Here is a 22,035-nt window from a genome sequence, read left to right as displayed (position 1 = left end):
TGGAAGAGACATATCTTGAATCAAATAATCACACAAATGTAGACTGCAAATGCAACAACTGCTGAGAAGAAATACATGGACTATTAGACCTTATGAAAGATGATGTAACACAGATAAGGAGGTCTGGGAAGGCTTCCTGTGTGTAACACTGGTTGAGTTCTTTGCTTTGATGCCTAAGGAGTCAAAGGAAGCATGCATTCACTTTACCAGCTAAATATTCAGTTGGCTTCTGGGTCAAATCCAGTGCACAGGAGGGTTTTGTTTGCTATGCACATTTTTAAAAATTTGAATTAGGTGCCAATATTTGGAAATCAGGTAATTTTACATGAGATATATTTTCCCTAAATATGAAAAAAAAATCGTTGGGCAAAGATTTGCCTTGCACTATCAAAACACCTGGCAACAACGAACATTTTGTTAAACGGCAGCTACCACTGTCTAGTTCCCTTTAGTCTTCCAAGGCATCTGTACACTCACCTCATGGTTGGATGATTATCAAATGCCACGTCTGTGCTCACTAAACTGCATTCTCATTTTCTAGATTCTAGGTACCTACAGCAAATATCAGATGTGAATAAGTAACCATTTAGTAATAAACACTATCCTCTTATTGAAACTGATTCTATTACCAATTTTACTATTCTAGGCACTGAGGATATAGCTGTGAATAAAACAAAGCCTCTATGCTCACAGAAAGACTGCATTTAATACACCCCTTCATCTTCCCCTGTCTGCTTCTTCTCCACCCCAGTCCCTCAATCCTCTGCCCTCGCACCTCGACTATCCAGTGCTACAGGGCAGGGAGTAAGACTCAGATCTGCCAGAACCTAGAGCCCCCGTGTCCAGAACTGCATTGTCAAACAGAAATAAAATGCATCCCATAAATATGAGCCACATTTGTAATAAACTTTTCTAGAAGCCATATTAAAAATACATAAAATAAAATTTCAATGATATATTTTATTTAACGCAATGTATATATCTAAAATATTTTTATTTCAATACATTAAAAAATATGAAATATGTTAGCATGATGTTAGCTGTGGGTTTTTTATAGACGCCCTTTAACAGACTGAGAAAGTTTCCTATTCCTAATTTTTTGAGTGTTGTTATCACGAAAGAGTATTTTCTCAAATGCTTTTTCTGTGGCTGTTGAGATGATTATGTGGTTTGGGGCCTTTATTTTATTGAAATAGTACAATATATTACATTGATTGATTTTGGTATGTTGAACCAACTTTGTATTCCTAGAACAAATCCCACTTGGTCATGGTGTATAATCCTTTTTACATACTCCTGGATTTGGTTTGTTACTTTTTGAGGATTTTTGCATCTATGTTCATAAGGGATATATTCTGTAGTTTTCTTTTCTTATGACATCTTTGTCTGGTTTTGGTATGAGGGTAATACTGGCCTCACAGAATGAGTTGGGAGGTAGTCTCTCTTCTTCCATTTTTGGGGAGAAACTTGTAAAGAACTGGTATTAATTTGTTCATTATTTAGAAGATTTTGCCAGTGAAGCTATCTGGGACTGGGCTTTTTTCTATGGAATGGTTTTAATTTACTAATCTAATCTCTCTACCTGCTATAGGTCGGTTCAGATTGTCTACTTCTTCTTGAGTCCGTTTTTGTAGTTTATGCCTTTCTAGGGATTTGTCCGTTTCATCTAAATTATCTACTTTGTTGGCATACAGTTGTTCATAGTATTCCCTTATGTTCCTTTTTTATTGAGTATTTCTATAAGATCGGCAATGATGTACTCTCTCATTCCTGATTTTAGTAATTTGAATTTTCCTTTTCTTGGTCAGTTTAGCTAAAGATTTGCCAATTTTGTTGATCTTTTCAAAATGGCCTCCTTTGACTTCACTGATTTTTCTGTGTTGTTTTTCTGTAATCTTTATTTCTTCCCCTAGTTTGCTTTGGGTTCAGTTTGTTCTTCTTTTTCTAGTTTCTTAAGATGAAAGATAAGGTTATTGATGTGAGATCTTTCTTCTTTTTTAATATAGGCATGTACAGCTATATATTTCACTCTGAACGCTGCTTTACTTCCATTCCTTACATTACTGTGCTCCATTTTCTTTCTTTTCAAAGTACTTTCTAGTTTCCTTTGTAATTTCTCCCTTGATCCATTGATTATTTAGGAGTATGCTGCTTAAAATTTCCACATATTTGTGAAATCCCCCAATTTTTTTTTTTTTTTTTTTTTTTTTGTGGTACACGGGCCTCCCACTGCTGTGGCCCCTCCCGCTGCGGAGCACAGGCTCTGGACGCGCAGGCTCAGTGGCCATGGCTCACGGGCCCAGCCGCTCCACGGCATGAGGGATCCTCCCAGACCGGGGCACGAACCCGTGTCCCCTGCATTGGCAGGCGGACTCTCAACCACTGCGCCACCAGAGAAGCCCGAATTCCCCAAATTTTCTTCTATTAATTGTTTATTTTCGTTTCACTATTTTTAGAGAGCATATGTTGTATGATTTCAGTCCTTTGAAATTTATTGGGGTTTGTTTTATGGCCTAGATCATGGTCTGTTCTGGTGAATGTTGTTGTTGAGTGCAATGTTCTATAGATGTCTCTTAGGTCTTGCTGGTTTACAGAGTTGGTCAAGTCTTCTATTTCCTCGATGATCTTCCTCCTAGTTGTTTTATCCATATTGAAATGAGTTATTGAAATCTCCCACTATTATTGCTCAGTTTTCCACATTACCCTTCTTTTCAGTCAGTTTTTGCTTCATGCATTTTGGGGCTCTGTCATTAGGTGCATGTGTTTATAATTATTACAGCTTCCTAATTATCATTATAATTATCCCCTTTTCTGTCCAGTAACAACTTTTAATACATTTACATTTCATGTAATTACTGATAAGGTAAGATTTACATCTGCCATTTAACTCTTTGTTTTCTATATGTCATGAAGTTTTTGTTCCTCTTTTCCCCTATTACTGACTTCTTTCCCATTAAATAGATATTTTCTAGAACACAATTTTAATTCCCTTGTCATTTCTTTCACTATATTTTAGGGGGAGTTATTTTCTTAGTGGTTGTCCTGGGAATTACAATCAGCATCTTAACTTGCAAGAACGTAGTTCAGATTAATGCTAACTTGAAATTTTCAATATCATAAAGAAATTTCCCTGCAATGTATTACCCCCTCATTTGTACTATTATTATCGTACAAATTACATCTTCATATAAGCCCATCAACAGTTTTATAATTATTGCCACATGAGGTTGTATTTTAAATCAGAGAGAGAAAAGAGTTACAAACAAAAATACATCTGTACTGTCTTTTATATTTTTATCTATGTATTTATCTCTACCAGTGATCTATAGTCTTCATGCAGATTCAAGTTACCATCCAGTGTCTTTCCTTTTAATCTGAAGGACCCCATTGTGATTTTCAGGTCTTAGTTTTTCTTTATCTAGGAATACTTTAGTTTCTCCCACAGTTCTGAAGGATAGTTTTATCAGACAGAGAACCCTTGGTTGACAGTTTTTCTTTCAGCATCTTTAATATGTCATCCCACTAACTTCCAGCCTCTATGGTTTCTACTGAGAAGTCAGTTGTTAATCTTATTGAGGCTCCCTGTATTTGATAAGTCATTTTTCTCTTGATGCTTTCAAGATTCTCTCTTCGTGTCTGTCTTTTGATGGTTTGACTATGATGTGAGTAGGTGTGGATCCCCTTTAGTTTATCCCCTTGGAGTTTACTGAGCTTCTTAAATCTGTATATTATTTGTCATCAAATTTGAGAAATGTGGGCTTCCCTGGTGGCGCAGTGGTTGAGAGTCCATCTGCCGATGCAGGGGACACGGGTTTGTGCCCCGGTCCGGGAAGATCCCACATGCCGCGGAGCAGCTGGGCCCGTGAGCCATGGCCACTGAGCCTGCACGTCCGGAGCCTGTGCTCCACAATGGGAGAGGCCACAACAGTGAGAGGCCTGTGTACCGCAAAAAAAAAAAAAAATTTTGAGAAATGTTTCACTATTAATTGTTTAAATATTCTTTGTCCCCCTTTCTTTTTCTCTCCTCCTCTGGGACCCATTATAAATATTCTGATACGCTTGATGGTGTACTACAGGTCTCTGAGACTGTTCAGTTTTCTCAATTCTTTTTTCTTTCTGTTCCTCAGGCTGGATAATATCAATTGATCAATCTTCAAGTTTGCTGTTTCTTTCCTCTTCTAGCTTAAATCTGCTGTTGAGCCTGCTAATGAAATTTTCTTTTCAGTCATTGTAATTTTCAACTCCAGAATTTATATATTCTTTTGTAATTTCTATCTCTTTATTGATATACTCTATTTTGTGAGATTTCATTGTCATACTTTCTTTTAATTCTTCAGACATAGTTTACTTTAGTTCTTTGAGTATATTTAAAATAGCTGATTAAAATCTTTGTAGAATAAGTCCAACACCTTGGACCCCTCAGGAGCAGTTTCTATTGATTACTTTTTTCCCCCTGTGTATGAGGCTTACTTTCTTATATCTTCATGTGTCTCACATCTTTTTATTGAAAACTGCACATTTTAGATAATATAACAATAAATGTGACAATTCTGGAAATCAGAGTCCCTTTACCTAACTCTCTAAGACTTATTGTTGTTGCTGCTTTTGGTCATCGTTGCAATTGTTACAATTTGTTTGTTTAGTGACTTTTCTGGACAAATCCTGTAGTCTCTATTCCCTGTCGTGTGCAAACACTGATGTCTCAGTTAGCTTAGCGTTAGTTAATGACTGGTCTGAGATATCCTTAAAAGTTTTGAACCAAAAAGTCTCCCAACATTTGCTGAGGGGATCTTCATGTGTGTTGGGGCATGCCTTCAACACTCAGGCAATTTAAACTTCTGCCTTAGCTTTTATTTACTGCTTTTCTTGGGCCTCAAGGTCAGTCAGAGGTGAGAGAATCGGGCTTCTCAGGTCTTTCCTAGGTATGCACACAGCCTTGCATGTGTGCACAGTGCTGTAATTCCCTAGGAATATGTCAGAGCTTTTCAAAGCCTTTTACGGAGATTTTATTCCCGTATCTTCCTTTTAAGTTTTTGGCCAGGTTCTCATTTCCGCAACTGGCATTGCCCCCTCAGCAGCTGAGTATCAATTGCCGCTGAGTGTTTTCGACAAAGGTCCTGGGGATAGGGTTTTCCTGCCGAGTGAGTTCTGAGCTCCAGTCAGGTCAAATGACAACAATGCCCTGTGAACAGGGCTTTTCCAGGGAGCTGGAAGACAGGTCAAATAGGGACAATGCTCTGGGAATGGGACTTTTTTTTGAGGAGCCCCAAACATGGCCTGCCCATCCAGTGGTTGCAAGCCTGCTGGTTTTCAAGGTTACGGTAGATCTGAGCAAAGGGAGATGGGAGCAGTTCAAGTTGCAATGCCACAAACCTTGCTCAGTGAGATTCAGCAGTTTTTCTTGAATAAACACTCCTCGGATTGTTGGAAGCCTTTGGCTAATTTCAAGAGTTCTGAAAAAGTTGATTTTGGACATCTTTGCCAATGTTTTCACTGCTTTTACGGAGGAGTGGATCTACCGCCATCAGATTTTGAAGACTTAGTATGAAAAAATAACTCATATTGTTATAATACTTCTAATATATCCCTTAGTTGATAGTTTTGTGTGTGTCCCTTAAGCACACAAAATTACTTTTGACTATAAGCTAAAGGCTCTGTCAAAGATAGACAGTTTAGGGCTTCCCTGGTGGCGCAGTGGTTGAGAGCCCGCCTGCCGATGCAAGGGACACGGGTTCGTGCCCCGGTCCGGGAAGATCCCACATGCCGCAGAGCGGCTGGGCCCGTGAGCCATGGCCGCTGAGCCTGCGCGTCCGGAGCCTGTGCTCCGCAATGGAAGAGGCCACAACAGTGAGAGGCCTGCGTACCGCAAAAAAAAAAAAAAAAAAGATAGAGAGTTTAAAATTTTTCATTTAAATTTGGAAAATCCTGGGTTATCCCATGGGCTAACTCCTCACCCACCAAGCTTGGAAGCTCCATCGTTTTTCTAACTTTTACCTGCAACATCAGCCCAGCTGAAGGATAGGTAAATTAATTAGGGAAGCAAAAAATATCTGCTTTTAGAATAATGGGAAAGAATCAGAAAAGTAGGATTGGGACTGTAAAGAAGGGTTTTCTTCTATAAACCTATTTTCAACTGATACCTATTTCTTTGTCATGTCAGCATAGAAAGAACACAAGATCTGAAGTCAGACAGATCCATAATCCATTCCCAGCTCCTCTTCTTACTCAGTAGTGTAACCTTGGGCAAGATATTCAACCTCTCATGCCTCACTTATTTCATTTACAAAACGGGCATAGTAATTATTTTACAGGTTTTTGTTAGGCTTAAATAAATGTGAAAGTGGCTAGAACATGCAATAAGCACTCAATTAAGAACCAGTGTCCTTGCTCTTAACTATGTGGAAACATTAAGAATGTGTTGGGAATATTAAGATCAAAATATAAAAGTCAAGAATTCCAAGCACAGAACTACCAAAGGGCCTAACAATTAGCTTTCCAAGAGCAGACTAAATTAGGACCAGTATGGGAACACCTCGGAGATACTGTGGGTTCAGTTCTAGACCACTGCAATAAAGTGAACATCACAATAAAGCGTATATCGCAATAAAGCGAGTCACAAGAATTTTTTGGTCTCCCAGTGTGCACATAAAAGTTATGTTTATACTATAGTGTAGTCTGTTAAGTGTGTAATAGCATTATGCTTAAAAAAAGTACATCTTAATTTAAAAATTTTGCTAAAAAATGCTATCATTGGATCTTTCAGTGAGTCGTAATCTTGCAGTAGCAACAACAACAAAGATCACACTGATCAACATAACAAATACAGTCATAATGAAAAAGTTTCAAATATTCTAAGAATTACCAAATGTGACATAGAGACATGAAGTGAACAAATGCTGTTGGAGAAATGTCGCCAGTAGACTTACCCAACGCAGAGTTGCCACAATCTGTCAACCTGTAAAAACATGCAGAATCTGTGAAGTGCAATAAAGCAAAGCGCCATAGAATTATGCTTGTGTTTTCTTTTTAAGAAGCCAGAACACAATGCATTTTATGTGCAAAAATTAGGATAACATGTAGTAAAGTGCCCAGCAGTTTCTGGCACATGGAATATGCTCGATAAATGTTACATGAATGTGTTGTTTGATTTTTAGAACAAGCTCAGTAAGAAATGATAAAAGCAAGTTTTTATGTTTAAGGAGCCAAACTTCATTTATATGGAAAATTTACTCATGTGAAACACCGTCTTTTAAAACCATGCTGAATAAAATAAGACTTCACATTTCATTTTTTAAAGAGTAAGCTTTACACTTTCTTTTTTTGACTGTTTTCTCTTACATAAGAGATGACATAAGCCATGCTGGCTAAAAGAGTATTTTACAAAAACAGAAAAAAATCAGACAAATCAGAAGCAGGTCCTCAGTCTCTTTCGGCATTTCAGATTCAATAATATCTTAAACTTCCAATTATCTCAAGCCCTGCCTCTTGAGTTGATGTCTAACCAATTCCACACAGTTTTCTTATGGTCTCTGCCTTCTCTATAAAGATCCAATTTTATGTCCCACTGGTCACCACAAACTCTAGCGGCAAATCTTCCATCTGTTTACCATCCTGATCTAAATACCTCAACAGAAAGGAAACTCTGATTGTTACTTTCCTGACATTTGAACTTTAAAGAAAATATACCCATGACAAAGAGACAACTGTGTCCAGTGAATGTAAAATAACAAATAAAAGCTAATATGTATGCAGCATTTACTGTATACCAGACATTATAATATATATATATGAGGTATGTGTATATATATATATATATATACACGTATATATTCATCAGATTATATGTATATATAATCCTCATATAATCCTTGTAATATCTCTATGAGGTAGGTACCATTTTAACTCCCAGTTTTGTAGATGATAAATTTGCCTAAAGTTAGGAAACCTGTCCAAGGTCACAGAGCTATTCAGCTATACACAGAGCCAAGATTTAAATCAGGCAACAAACATTTTAAACTATGACACTTTAGAGAACCTCTTTTTTTTCTCCCGTTGCGGAGCACAGGCTCCGGACGCACAGGCTCAGCGGCCATGGCTCACAGGCCCAGCCGCTCCACGGCATGTGGGATCTTCCCGGACCGGGGCATGAACCCGTGTCCCCTGCATCAGCAGGCGGACTCTCAACCACTGCGCCACCAGGGAAGCCCTAGAGAATCTCTTAATCTGAAGTCCCATCCTTCCTTCTTAACTCAGGAAACAAAACTGTGGCTATGAAGCACAATAATTATCTTGGTATAACTGTTCTCCTATGACACAACATCTCAAACTCATCTGTCCCCCTCCTGTCCTGTCCTCCTCAGAGGTTTCTTTCTCATCAGTTGCCCCACTCCAATCCAGCCAGTACCCCCCAAGTGTCAGGGGTGCAGCAGAAGGAAGAGAAGGAGGGGGAGCTAAGGAAAGTGAGAAAGAGAAAAGGAAAGGATCAAAAACTAGATAAAAGAAGGATGAGAGAAATTTGTTGTGGGATACAAGAAACATCTGGTGATAAAAACAGATAAAGTCAAGTTTGACCAATGGAAAAAAAAGGAAACTGATGTTATTAGCGATTACAATACCCTATGCACAGCTGCATATATCCTCTGCCCCCAATTATCTATGACATCTTAATGCTTAAAAATTAGAGTGCACAGCACATTATCAATGCATAGACTTAAACATTCAGTATGTTTGAAAAGTTACTCGTGAAGTATTGTACAAGCCAAAATGGAACATTATTTTTCATCTGCAGAGTATACAGTATGGGGTGTTGTACACTTGATATGAAGTTATTTATCAACTAGTTTTTAAACTTGGCAGCTCGTTCTTATCCCTCTCTTGGTTAAGACAAGTTTCTTCATATCGTTTAAAGTTCAAAGACACGAGACAGGAGAGAGAGAGAGCCACCTTTTTGCCAAGTGTTCTTATGACTTGGAAGCAATGGGCATTTGTTCGTGACCCTGTCCGATTTTTGGCACATAGCAGATAAGCTCTGAGAAAAACACACCCCCTGTTAAACGGAGAAGAAAGAACAGACATCAAAGCACCACTCATTTTATTTTTAGATACCATATCAAGGCTATTCAGGTTTCTTATGAAGATCCAATAGGAAAAAAAAAAGAGAGAGAGAGAGAGAGATTATCACTCTCACACTCATGCAATATGCCCTAAACAGATCCCAGTTCATTTTCTTTAGACTTCAGCCATTAGAATATATTCAGACCCACTGGTTCCCTTCTGTCTGATTGGCAGAGATACCTCCTTGGGAACGCTTTGCTAGGACACAAATACGATGCATGCAAGACAAATCAGCATAATTTCCAAGTTACTTGCCGCTTCCAGGAATGCTAACTTCAGTAATAACTATATGCCTTCCTCTCCCAAGATGTTAGTACTGCCATCAAAGAGATCTGGGTCATTTTCCTGGCTTTGAAGCTCTCAGCTTCCTCAAACACTACAGGAGGCAAACCAAGAAAAGCTAGAGAGTGGCATGCAATAGAAAAAGAATTTCCAAGTACCGGGTTCCTCTAAGAATATCTTTTCATTTTGAAGTTTTGAAGAAAATGGCCTTTGCCAAGACCATAGAAGATAAAATCTCCATTCTTTTAGGGCTGACCTATCAATGGCCACATTTCTAGGAATGGCTTGTGCACTGAAGAAGAAACTGATGCAGAACTTCAAGTTTGTAGCCAACTCAAAGCCACAAAGAACAGCAACATATAGAGATGGAGCCGAGGCCTTGAGACATCCGGGAAGCAGGAAAATTCTGGTGAGATAGAAAGGACAGACCTGACTGGGACGTCCAATGACAATGGCACTGGCTCATGGAGAGGAGGTGTGCCTGGTTCCTGGTCATCAAACTGACAACAGAGGACACCCAGCCCTCCTGTCCTCCCACCTCTCCCACAGGGGCAAGGACCATCATCGGCCAGCAGAGTGGCCTTGCGCACAGAGCAGGGGCCCTGGAGGACGCAGGAGAGCTGACAGTCTTTGCCACTTAATTCCTGTTGAGTGTTGGGCAGATTATTTGACTTCTCTGAGTCTTGTAAAATGGCGATAATAAAGCTTGTGTTGCTTACTTCCCATGGTCACTGTGAGGGTCAAATACAATAACACACAATATCATCAGAGTGTATTACAATGGTATAAGAGATGGAAGATACGGGCCCAGGAGACAGGTTTCCTAAAAATTATATAAACCTTGGCAAAGGAAGGAGAGTATAAGTTATAGCCAAACCCAATTCTCCATACAATAAACCTCTGCCATGTCTCTATGCCATTCAAAGACCACCAATTAACAGGAAACTCAGAATGCTGGACTGAGACAGGCTGGGTGACGTGGCTGAGGCTCCTGGCCGGAGCGGGTCTCACTGGAGAGGGAGGGCAGTGGTCGGCTCTTGTGCTGTCCATCCTGCACCTTTTCCTTCCTCTGGACAAAACACTCCCTACCCTCAGCGCCCTCTGCCATCGCTCTCTCCCACCTGTAATGGTAGTGGAGCTCACCCCTCCCTGGCTACAGCTCATAGTGGGTAGAGGCTAGGGTTACAAGTGATCTCAGGGGCTGGTCAGAAGCCTGTCTTGAAAACCGTAAACAAAGAACTAAGAAAAGAGGGGTCGCTTCTCCCAGCAGACACCAGGAGGCTTGGGGCTTGGTGCAGGGTGTATGCAGCCTGTTTTATAGGAATCGGAAGAAGTTGATTTGAGACAAGGAAGTTAACGCTGAGAGAGGCAGAAACCCTGGACCTCCTGGTACTGCAATGCCCTATTCCAGAGGTCTCTGAGCTCTCCACCAGCCCGCCACCCTGCCCCCAACACAGCCGGCCCTTCTTAGGAACACGTGGCCCTGCTAAGGAAGTCCTGAAGAAGCAACAGTCACGCTTTCTAATACACAATCAGGAAGCGTTGGCCCCACACTAAAGAAAGAGTTATTACCATACTAAGGTAGACTCGTGGTCCGTTCAAACTGGCATCCTATTTATGGCAAACACACCAAGGTCGTTTGCAGAAAACCATGCTTGTCTTCAAAAATTCAAGCTCAAATGGCTTTCAAAACATCCTGGCCAGGCTGTATGTTCACTATGGTTCTGTGAATTTATCTTCACCCCTCCTGCATCTGATTGTATTTTCAGTCTTTATCCACTCCTCAAGATAATCCAAGGCCAATATCACTGATGAACATAGATGCAAAAACCCTCAATAAAATATTACAAAACAAATCCAACAGCATATTAAAAGGATCATACACTATGATCAAGTGGGCTTTACCCCAGGAAGGCAAGGATTCTTCAATATATGCAAATCAATCAATGGGATACACCATATTAACAAACTGAAGGATAAAAACTATATGATAATCTCAACAGATGCAGAAAAAACTTTCAACAAAATTCAAGACCCATTTATGATAAAAACTCTCTAGAAAGTGGGCAAAGAGGGAACCTACCTCAACATAATAAAGCCCATCTATGACAAGCCTGCAGCCAACATCGTTCCTAATGGTGAAAAACTGACACCATTTCCTCTAATATCAGGAACAATACAAGGTTGCCCACTCTCAACACTATTATTCAACATAGTTTTGGAAGTTTTCGTCACAACAATCAGAGAAGAAAAAGAAATAAAAGGAATCCAAATCAGAAAAGAAGTAAAACTGTCACTGTTTGCAGATGACATGATACTATACATAGAGAATCCTAAAGATGCCACCAGAAAACTACTAGAACTAATCAATGAATTTGGTAGCGTAGCAGAATACAAAATTAATGCACAGAAGTCTCTTGCATTCCTATATACTAACAAGGAAAAACCTGAAAGAGAAATTAAGGAAACACTCCCATTTACCATTACAACAGAAAGAATAAAATACCTAGGAATAAACCTACCTAAGGAGACAAAAGACCTGTATGCAGAACACTATAAGACACTGATGAAAGAAATTAAAGATGATACAAACAAATGGATACCATGTTCTTGGATTGGAAGAAAATGACTATACTACCCAAAGCAATCTACAGATTCAATGCAATCCCTATCAAACTACCAATGGCATTTTTCACAGAACTAGAACAAAAATTTCACAATTTGTATGGAAACACAAAAGACCCCAAATAGCCAAAGTGATCCTGAGAAAGAAAAACGGAGGGTTTCCCTGGTGGCGCAGTGGTTGAAAGTCCGCCAGCCGATGCAGGGGATGCAGGTTCGTGCCCCGGTCCGGGAAGATCCCACATGCCACAGAGCGGCTAGGCCCGCGAGCCACGACCACTGAGCCTGCGCGTCCGGAGCCTATCCTCCACAACGGGAGAGGCCACAACAGTGAGAGGCCCGCGTACCACAAAAAAAGAAAAACGGAGCTGGAGGAATCAGGCTCCCTGACTTCAGACTACACTACAAAGCTACAGTTATCAAGACAGTATGGTACTGGAACAAAAACAGAAATATAGATCAGTGGAACAGAATTGAAAGCCCAGGGATAAATCCACACACATATGGTCACCTTATCTTTGATAAAGAAGGCAAGAACATAAAATGGAGAAAAGACACCCTCTTCAGGTGCTGGGAAAACTGGACAGCTACATGTAAAAGAATGAAATTAGAACACTCCCTAACACCATACACAAAAATAAACTCAAAATGGATTAAAGACCTAAATGTAAGGCCAGACACTATAAAACTCTTAGAGGAAAACATAGGCAGGACACTCTATGACACAGATCACAGCAAGATCCTTTCTGACCCACCTCCTAGAGAAATGGAAATAAACAAAGTGGGACCTAATGAAACTTAAAAGCTTTTGCACAGCAAAGGAAACCATAATCAAGACGAAAAGACAATCCTCAGAATGGGAGAAAATATTTGCAAATGAAGCAACTGACAAAGGATTAATCTCCAAAATATACAAGCAGATCATGCAGCTCAATATCAAAAAAACAAACAATGCAGTGCAAAAATGGGCGGAAGGCCTAAATAGACATTTCTCCAAAGAAGATACACAGATTGCCAACGAACACATGAAAGAATGCTCAACATCACTAATCATTTCAGAAATGCAAAACAAAACTACAATGAGGTATGACCTCACACCAGTGAGAATGGCCATCATCAAAAAATCTACAAACAATAAATGCTGGAGGGGGTGTGGAGAAAAGGAAACGCTCTTGCACTGTTGGTGGGAATGTAAATTGGTACAGCCACTACGGAGAACAGTATGGAGGTTCCTTAAAAAGCTAAAAGTAGAACTACCATATGACCCAGCAATCCCACTACTGGGCATATACCCTGAGAAAACATAATTGAAAAAGAGACATGTACCGCAATGTTCACTGCAGCACTATTTACAATAGCCAGGACATGGAAGCAACCTAAATGTCCATCGACAGATGAATGGTTAAAGAAGACGTGGCACATATATACAACGGAATATTACTCAGCCATAAAAAGAAATGAAATTGAGTTATTTGTAGTGAGGTGGATGGACCCAGAGTCTGTCATACAGAGTGAAGTAAATCAGAAAGAGAAAAACAGGGGCTTCCCTGGTGGCGAAGTGGTTGGGAGTCTGTCTGCCGATGCAGGGGATGCGGGTTCGTGCCCCGGTCTGGGAGGATCCCACGTGCCACGGAGGGGCTGGGCCCGTGAGCCATGGCTGCTGAGGCTGTGCGTCCGGAGCCTGTGCTCCGCAACGGGAGAGGCCGCAGCAATGAGAGGCCCGCGTACCGCAAAAAAAAAAATAAATAAAAAATAAAGGGAAGAGAAAAACAAATACCGTATGCTAACACATATATATGGAATCTAAAAATAATATGGTTCTGATGAACGTAGGGGCAGGCCAGGAATAAAGACGCAGATGTATGGAATGGACTTGAGGACACAGGGAGGGGGAAGGGTAAGCTGGGACGAAGTGAGAGAGTGGCACTGACTTACATACACGACCAAATGTAAAATAGCTAGCTAGTGGGAAGCAGCCGCATAGCACAGAGAGATCAGCTCGGTGCTTTGTGACCACCTGGAGGGGTAGGATAGTGAGGGTGGGCGGGAGGCGCAAGAGGGAAGGGATATGGAGATATATGTATATGTATAGCTGATTCACTTTGTTATGCAGCAGAAACTAACACAACATTGTAAAGCAATTATACTCCAATAAAGATATTAAAAAAAAAAGATAATCCATTTCAAGTATGTACTGCCTACTCTGTGAAGCAATACTTCTTATTTGGTATATTTGTTATAAGTAAACTCATAACAAGCCTCTTCAGTGCTCAAAATACGACCTACAGATTCTTTGTCAGCTTTATTCATGTCACTGTCTGAGTTTCTGTCTTTATCAAAATTAAAAGAAAAAAATTTCAGCCCCCTAGCTCCCCATTAAATCAGTCTAACCATCTTTTTCTAATTCTATGTATAACTATAGTAAACAGAACCAGACAGTACTCTTGTGTAACCTCAGTGTCCCTGAGTGTTTTAGTCAGTGTTCCCTCAAATAAGAAGTAAGAGTAAATAGTGAAATAAAGGCAGAAATAGAAAAATGAGAAAATATTTAAGAACACTGGAATTCATTCTATGATACATACAACACAAAAAGTCTGGAAAAAATATTTCCAAAATTGTTATTTTTCAGTGGCAGGATGATGGACAAATTCTTTTCTTCTGTATATTTTTCTGCATTACTAAAATTTCTACACTGGGTACGTACTACTGCTCTAATAAAAAAGGTTAATGAAAAAAAAAAAACCACTGGGAAAAAAACGTGTAAGTGAAGAGTTAGATGGTCAGAACTGAAGTTAAAAGAGCAACTGACGATGGAAGAGAGTCTTGCCAAATGTTGTGAGGACTTCAGGCCCTCGCAGGGAAATCAGCTCTGGCTGGGAAGCCCTCAGCCAGCCTGGATTCTAGCAGTTCCAGAGGCAGGTAAGGAAACAGGCTCAGAGCATATCGGACCCTTTCACCATCGAGCTCACTCCACTTTAGCGAACAGTCATACCTAGAACAGAAAGGCACTTTCAAAGATATTTTAAAAACAAATATAAAGGACCTCTGAAGGCTGGAAGGCCTAGGTGGCATGCTTGCTTTCAGAGGCACCAGGCAAGGTTGGGTTCTGAAGCTTAAGGCCAATGAGCCCACCAATAAGGAGCTAACGGGGGCCACCCGGGGAGAACGTGCCTGGATCCTCCCCAGCTTCTGGCAGGTACTGGGCGTCCAATACATACATACTCATATAAAAATGACGGTGAACTGAATAACGACGATGAAATGTGTAGGTGGTCTAAGAGGTACCACTAACTTGCACACTAACGGGGAGAGGCCCAGAAGGAAGGCTTCCTGGAAGAGGTGACACTTGCACTGGGTATAAAAGATAAGTACGCAGTTGCCAAGCAGAGAACGTGGGAAAGAGTGGGTAGGGGTCCAGGCAGACACAAAGTCATGCGCACTCAAAGAAAGAGAAGTTATGCAACCTCAATATCGCTAAGTATTTTAGTGGGCGTTCCAATAAATACGTAGTAAGAATAGCTAGTACAATAAAGGCAGAAATAGAAAAAAGAACACTGGAATTCACTTTGTGATACATACAAATGTCTTAGCTTCATGGAAGCTAAAGTTGATGGAAATGGAAAGGGAAGAAAAAGGACAGCGTGAGCAAAGACAATGGCTGCAGGGAGAAACAGAATGTGAGCCATTTATTCTTTCAAATGTTTACTGAATGCCTGCTCTGTCCCAGGCCAGGGAGGCTAAAAGCTTGGGGTGCAAGAGAGAGCGTATGTGTAATTCAAACCAACAGACAACAACCCCGTGAGACCGGTACTGTTCTCCCCACTGCAGAGATGAGGAAATCGAGGCTTTACAATGAGCATGCAATCTGTCCAAGGACACAGAGCTCATAAATAGCATAAATCTAGTTTTAGGTGTGTTTTATTACAGCCAGGCTTTCAAGAACACTGTTGTTTGTTTGTTTCTTAACAGCATGGTTAAAGCTCAGAGGATACGGGGAAAACCCATTCAGTCCCTATTCCGCAATTGAAGTGGAAAAAAAATCATGAACATTTCTTACTCTCCTTTTATGAATTTTTTTCTGCCCTGGAGGATAAATATGTGGGAGTCATGAGTTCTGACTTATAAACGTCCAGGGGCCTTTTGGAACAATTACTAGCATGACAAGATCAGGCTCTGGAAACAGCCCAGTTATACCAATTGGCAACCGATTAAGTCCATCCACTTCAGAATGTGCTCGGATAGCAAGGGGAGCAGATCCAGTGAGTGGCCATCTGAGAAAGGTCAGTCGGGTTCCCTCCAAAAACGTTTCATAAAGACAAAGCCAGATTCAGGATTTGTGTGGAAAATGTTAAATACACTCTGTGCTGGAAAACTCAAAGACTCCCTAACGGCTGACAGCCTGCAGGAGACTATTCAGTAAATGACAAATCTTCCAAGAAGCTGAGCTGAATGATTCAGAAGTTGTCTAAAGTCAGCACTTGAATCCTCCAGGTTCCCTATCTCTGGCCAAGTTAATGCAGGTTCCTCCCTGGTTAAAAAACTCTTCTGAAAGTAGGGAAGCTTTCAGCCCACGAGGTATATTTCTAAACACAAACATACATACAAGCAAACACTGTTGACAAAGAACAAAATACTTGCTTCTTCTTCTGAGACTAACCACATGCCCTCAGGTAAAAGAGGAAAAAAGTTTTATTTTTTTTTTAGGGTCATTGAAAAGTCATTTGGGTCTATAGTAATTCTTCCTTTGCCACATACTTTAAACTTCTACTTTTCAAACAAGAGGTGTTTCTTGTGGGCTTATTAAAAAGCTACAAGTCTCTAATCAGAAATAACATAAATTTTCTCCATTATTAAATAGGAAATTAGTTTTTCCTTTTAAATTTGATTTCTTTTTTAATCCTTTAATTAGAATACAGTTCTAAAGCTTGCAGTTATACAAATCTATTTTTGTGTTCCTTTTGGAGAGACAAATATGACATTTTATGGTGATTATCATGGCACCTCACATAAAAGGGTCATTACTGTATTTGGAATGTCTAAGGTAGGCAGGCAGGCCTGGGATTATCTCCCAAAGGGTACCCCTTCCTCTACCCCCCAGAAACTGGCATTACTTATGCTATCTTGGGGGAAAAAAATAACAAAGAGAAATACTCTTCCTAAAATACTTTTAAATGTGTATTTTCATAAAATGAAGGGGAATAAGTTTATTGCAAAACTTGTCTACAGTTGAAGATGTGATCTGAATTCCAGTTTGACCTGGAGGCTCTTTAATCAGGGGGCTGACTGGGGGATGATTTCAGCCAAAGTGGATCCTGAGATCATTTCTGTCTTTCCCTTTTTCCACAAGTAACATTAGGGTTTCCCAATGCTTTAACATTTCCTTGGAGATGGCTAAGTAACAGAGTTCAGCCACAGAAGCATATAACACAGTCTTCTCTCCTACATTCAGTGAATCTGTTCCCGCTGGCCTCTCACGCTGGCATCCACTCCAACTTATTAGGACTGACAAGCGTACAAAACTTGGACTAGAGAAAAATATTAAAAATATAACTTAAACATTTACTTTTAGGGCAGCAAAGAGAGATGGAAACTTCTACCTTATTCCAAAAAGTTGAGATGTTCACGGTCTCTTACAGTAACCAAAGCTGCGAATAGGCTAGTATTCCAGGGAGTGTGGGAGAAACGTTTGAGATCATCCCAAAGTGCAAGGAATGCTTACCCTGCTGAAACGGAAGGCAGCTCTATCTCCACTGGCCTATGAAAATCAAGGCTACGTCCGACCACCTCCAAGTATCCCTTCCAAGTTTCAGCTTTTGTTTTTCTGAGATATTTGACTTTTCCAGACAAACTGAAAACGAGTGGCAGAGAGACCTCTGTTACTATATAATACAGCCCTATGGTAGGGTATAGTCTCCATCTCTTAAATGCATAACTTACTGGGGATGACTTCCCATAGGCTGGAAGAAACAACAAATACATCTGTGAAGATGGGCCTCATACCCTGTACTTACATGCACTCCCCTGACCATGGAAATTCTGACCCGCCAGAAAGACAGCTAATTCTGAGGCTGGCGGTTCCCATCTCCCAATCCAGCTCCCTAGGGCTGGTCCTACTTCAGTGGTTCCTAGTGGTGTCCTCTGACCAGCAGCACCAGCAGCACTGGGGGGGGGGGGGGGGGGACTTGTTAGAAATGCACATTCTCAGGGCCCCCACCCCAGACCTACTGAATCAGAGACTCTGGGGATGGGGCCCAGCTCCCCAGATGACTGATGCCCTCAAGATTGAGAAGCATAGTTGCACAGCAGTTAACTATCAGACCACCAGTGTTTCTACACCCAGGGCCTGCAGATGGCAGTAAAGTCCAGCTAGAAGAATTACAGGCACTAGAAGCTCAAGTTCTAAGACCTACAGAACCAGCCTGCCTGACCACACTGTTCTTTAACAGTTCCTTAACAGCTGGCTCAGCCTCCTCCAATGAGTTGGAAGGTCACAATTCAACTCAGCTGTGAACAGGAACTAGACTGAAATTCTTCTCGCCGCCTGACAGTAGACATATTAAACCAACAGTTATCAGAGATGCGATCAATATTAAATGATCTTAAAGGTTTTTGTGTTTAATACGGTGAGGATACAGACATACTTTAAGAATGAAAATTTCAATACTGATTAAATAGAACAAGATAAGAAATTCAAATTATTCTCAGCCATTGTGTGTATCTGAATAAAAATAATGCGCTTGATTCTGAATGAGTTCCCACCGTTAAAATCTCATTGAATTGATGTGACAACAGTGAGAAGAGATGTTTTCTACTGTAAAGCATGTATCAGGTAGCCCTTTACTAGATTTTGTGAAAACCCTGAATTTTGCACTAACTTTTCCTATACAAACTACAAACATCTCTAGTGAGGATATGGAGCAACGGGAACTCTCACAAACAGCTGGGAGTATATATCAGTACAAGCACTTTGGAAAACCGTTGAGCAGAGTCTACCAAAGCTGACCATACAATATCCAGGACCGGCAATTCCACTCCTGGGTCTATACTGCAGAGAAATGAGCGCTTCCATCTACCAAAAGCCTCATAAAAGAGTGTTCTTAGAAGTGTAACTCGTAATAGTTACAAACGGGAAATAATCCGAACATCCACCCACAGTAGTGGAGATAAATATTATGAGTATGCATACAATAAAATACACCCAGCAAAGAAAACACAAACCAACCAACAAACGAGACTACTGCTCCACAGAATATGGGTGGACCTCAGCTGAGTAAACGACGCCAGGTACAAAGTTAACACACACTTATCCAAACAGGCAGAACAAATTTCTGGTGACAGAGGTCAGCATAGAGGTTACTGAGGCTATCTACCAACAGGCAAGAGGAGCTCACTGGAAAAGTTCTAGGTCTTGACCTGGGGAATGGTTACAGGGGTGTATACATATGAAAAGTTCATTGAGTTGCACACTTAAACTGGTACACGTTATGTATGGTACACTTCTTTATAAAGGGACGAAAAGTTAAACATGCACAACATAGTCTTGACAGGTGGTCATGTAACTATTTTCAATATCCATCATAAAAATCTAGGTTACTGGGGGACTATATAGTTATCAGAGTATCATTTACTGCAAAAATACTGTATTTGCTAAGCTAAATATCAAAGTTACATAAAGAAAACAATCGGTTTTCCTTATAGCCAATGTTATGCCGTCAAATCAATGTTTCATCCTATGAAAAGGCCAAACCTTTCTGTCTTGCACTCCCTGGTTCTAAACTCCATTTACTCTGCCATCTTATGCCATCATAGGTGGCAACTGATGTCCATCATCCCAAGCCCCAGCAGACCCTGGATGTGGTCATCATCCCGGGGGAGGCTGAAAATACTGGCTCCAGCATTCCTGTCATTAGCTACTTGCCTGAACCTCTCTGAACCACCCCTGTCCTAACCCCTGCCACCATCCAGCTCCCCTCCTGCCTCACAAACCAAGGCCTGTCCCAGGGCTGGGATCCTGTTAAGACAGCGCAGCCTCCAGGCCAATGTGGACCTACTGGATCCTAGGTTCCGATCCAGTAGGACTCAGCCGCCAAGCCAGCTGTCGAGTGGGGGATTCCTAATTACACCCCAAGAGCAGACACCTCCAGGACTCGGGGCCCTGAACCCGCACTGCTTTCCCCCCACCTGGGCCGCTCCCTCCAGCCCACCCGATGGATCCACAAAGGACCAGAACGGGGAAAATCCGCTTGGTCGGTTTCTGCGCTTCCTGCTGAGGTTTTGAAAAGCGGAGCTGCTGGCACTCGTAACCAAGATGAGGAACCACGTGTTCCGCGAGGCACTCGGGTCCCGCCCGCGCGGCCGAGGGGCGCGCAGGGCCTGTTCCGGCTGCGCCTCGGCTCTGCGCTGACCCGTGAACACTCTGGGGTGCGCGCTCAGGGGCCGCGGGCCAGAGGGGGCGCGCCCCGCCGCCGCCGAGAACCCGCCCGGGAGCCGCCCCAGCCGCTGTTTGGCGCGCTCTAGCGCCGGGCCGCCCGGGGCCGGAGGCCCGGCCTTGGCCGGGCGCGCCGCCGTCCCGGGACAGGCGTGTTTACCTGGGACTAGGAACACGTGCTGCCGGGCGCTAGCCCCTTCTCCGCAGTCCACGCCTGCCGCCATGCCGCCCGTTCGGTTCCGGCGGCCGCAGGCCTCTGAGCCCTGGGAGGGCGGGCTCAGCGAGAGCCCGGTGGCAAATGGCGGGAGAAGGGTCGATTCCGGGGAGCGCGGCGCGCGGAGGGACTGGCAGGGCCCGGAGGGCGGCCAGCGGGGCGAATTTCGTTTCGTTTCCGGAGCCCGCCAGCGGTCCCGGTTAAGCTTTTAAACTGAGCGCCAGGCCCAGGCCGCCGGCCCACTGGCGCGTCGCCCGCCGGCGCGGAAGGGTCACGGCCTCTCCCCTCCGCGGCTCGGCCAATGGTAGGTGCTCACCCGCGGCGCCCAGTGACGCGGCGCGGGGGGCGGCGACCCAGGTTGGCGGCGGCGGCGGCGGCGGCGGGCGGCGGGCGGCGGGCGGCGGGCGGGGTGGCCTCAGTCTCGGGGCGCCTGGTCACCGCGCCCAGCGGCCCTCCGCCCAGGGACTCCCCACCCTGCGGAGAGCGGGCCGAGGCCGAGTCTCTGCGGAGAGGGGCTCCCGGAGGGATGACGCCTACCACCTCTGAGGGCTGGCGGACTCGCGCACACCTAGCGGGAGGAAAAGCGTGGAGCAAATCCACGTTAAGGACAACAGCTATCACATCGGAATCCTAATGCCACCGTTCCTTGTCAACGTTTCTTTGTATCATTTGCATTCTGCGTTGGAATTAATGTCAGAATCTGGTGTGCTTTGTGATTCATAACAAAATGCATGTAAAGCGGTCCTCAAATTGGGGTTAGTCCTCATTACTAAAAAGAGGGGCACAGTTTGAGGCTCAAAACGTGCATTTGTTGTTTTGGAAGACATTGATTTGTAATGAGTTAAAAATTAAGACTTTTAAAAGCGATGTTCAAAAAGTTAAGAGTCATTTAAACTTTTAAAAATAAAATTTTAATAGTCCATGGTTTTAGAAAAGAAGATAATAAATATTTGTCTCATACTTCAGAATAGTATGACTCCCTGCTACCCCAGATCCCCAGTCCCCCTCCCCAGGGGCAATCACTGTTAACAGTTTCTTGTCTGTTCTTCAGAATTTTTCCATTCAAAAACAAGTTTATGTGTCTTTTTTTTTTTTTTTTTGCACAAATGGAAGAGAATATACATAACTCTTAATGCACTTAACTTTTTTTGCTTAATCTTGAAGGGAGTTAAATTGTGCAGCACTAGATCTATCTCAGCCTTCTGAAAAGATTTTTTTATTTCAGTCCTGTTTCCCATGAGGGGAGACAAATGCAGCTCAAGTTGACTGCAGGACACACCTGGCAGAGAGGAAGCCTTTCTGGTTGAGGAGGGGGACCCAGATGCTAACTCTGGGGCAGGCAGCAGATTGGTATTGCTCTAGAGCTGTTTTCATC

At 42.3% G+C, this 22,035-nt stretch overlaps 1 protein-coding gene across 13 annotated transcripts in view; it reads right to left on the bottom strand.

Moving 5' to 3' along the window:
- The window catches only part of RNASEH2B (ribonuclease H2 subunit B), an 84,774-nt gene extending 63,856 nt beyond the window's left edge, over positions 1-20,918 (bottom strand). For 4 of the 13 annotated variants that reach the window (XR_003434766.1, XR_003434765.1, XR_003434767.1 and 1 more), the window contains exon 1: positions 20,607-20,915. Coding sequence is in view for 6 of the 13 variants with exons in the window: in XM_027116369.1 (XP_026972170.1) it covers positions 20,607-20,670 (64 nt within the window). In the remaining 7 variants the exon portion in view is untranslated. Of the gene's footprint in view, positions 1-17,737; positions 17,867-20,606 lie in introns of all 13 variants that reach the window. The other 9 variants (XR_003434768.1, XM_027116374.1, XM_027116371.1 and 6 more) reach the window with 6 other exon arrangements.
- Between the last annotated feature and the right edge of the window lie 1,117 nt (positions 20,919-22,035).

This window comes from Aethalodelphis obliquidens, unplaced genomic scaffold (genome assembly GCF_003676395.1).
Source record: "Aethalodelphis obliquidens isolate GAN/ISIS:26980383/991018 unplaced genomic scaffold, ASM367639v1 scaffold16, whole genome shotgun sequence".
Classification (NCBI taxonomy): domain Eukaryota; kingdom Metazoa; phylum Chordata; class Mammalia; order Artiodactyla; family Delphinidae; genus Aethalodelphis; species Aethalodelphis obliquidens.
This window is presented reverse-complemented; position numbering and strand designations above follow the sequence as displayed.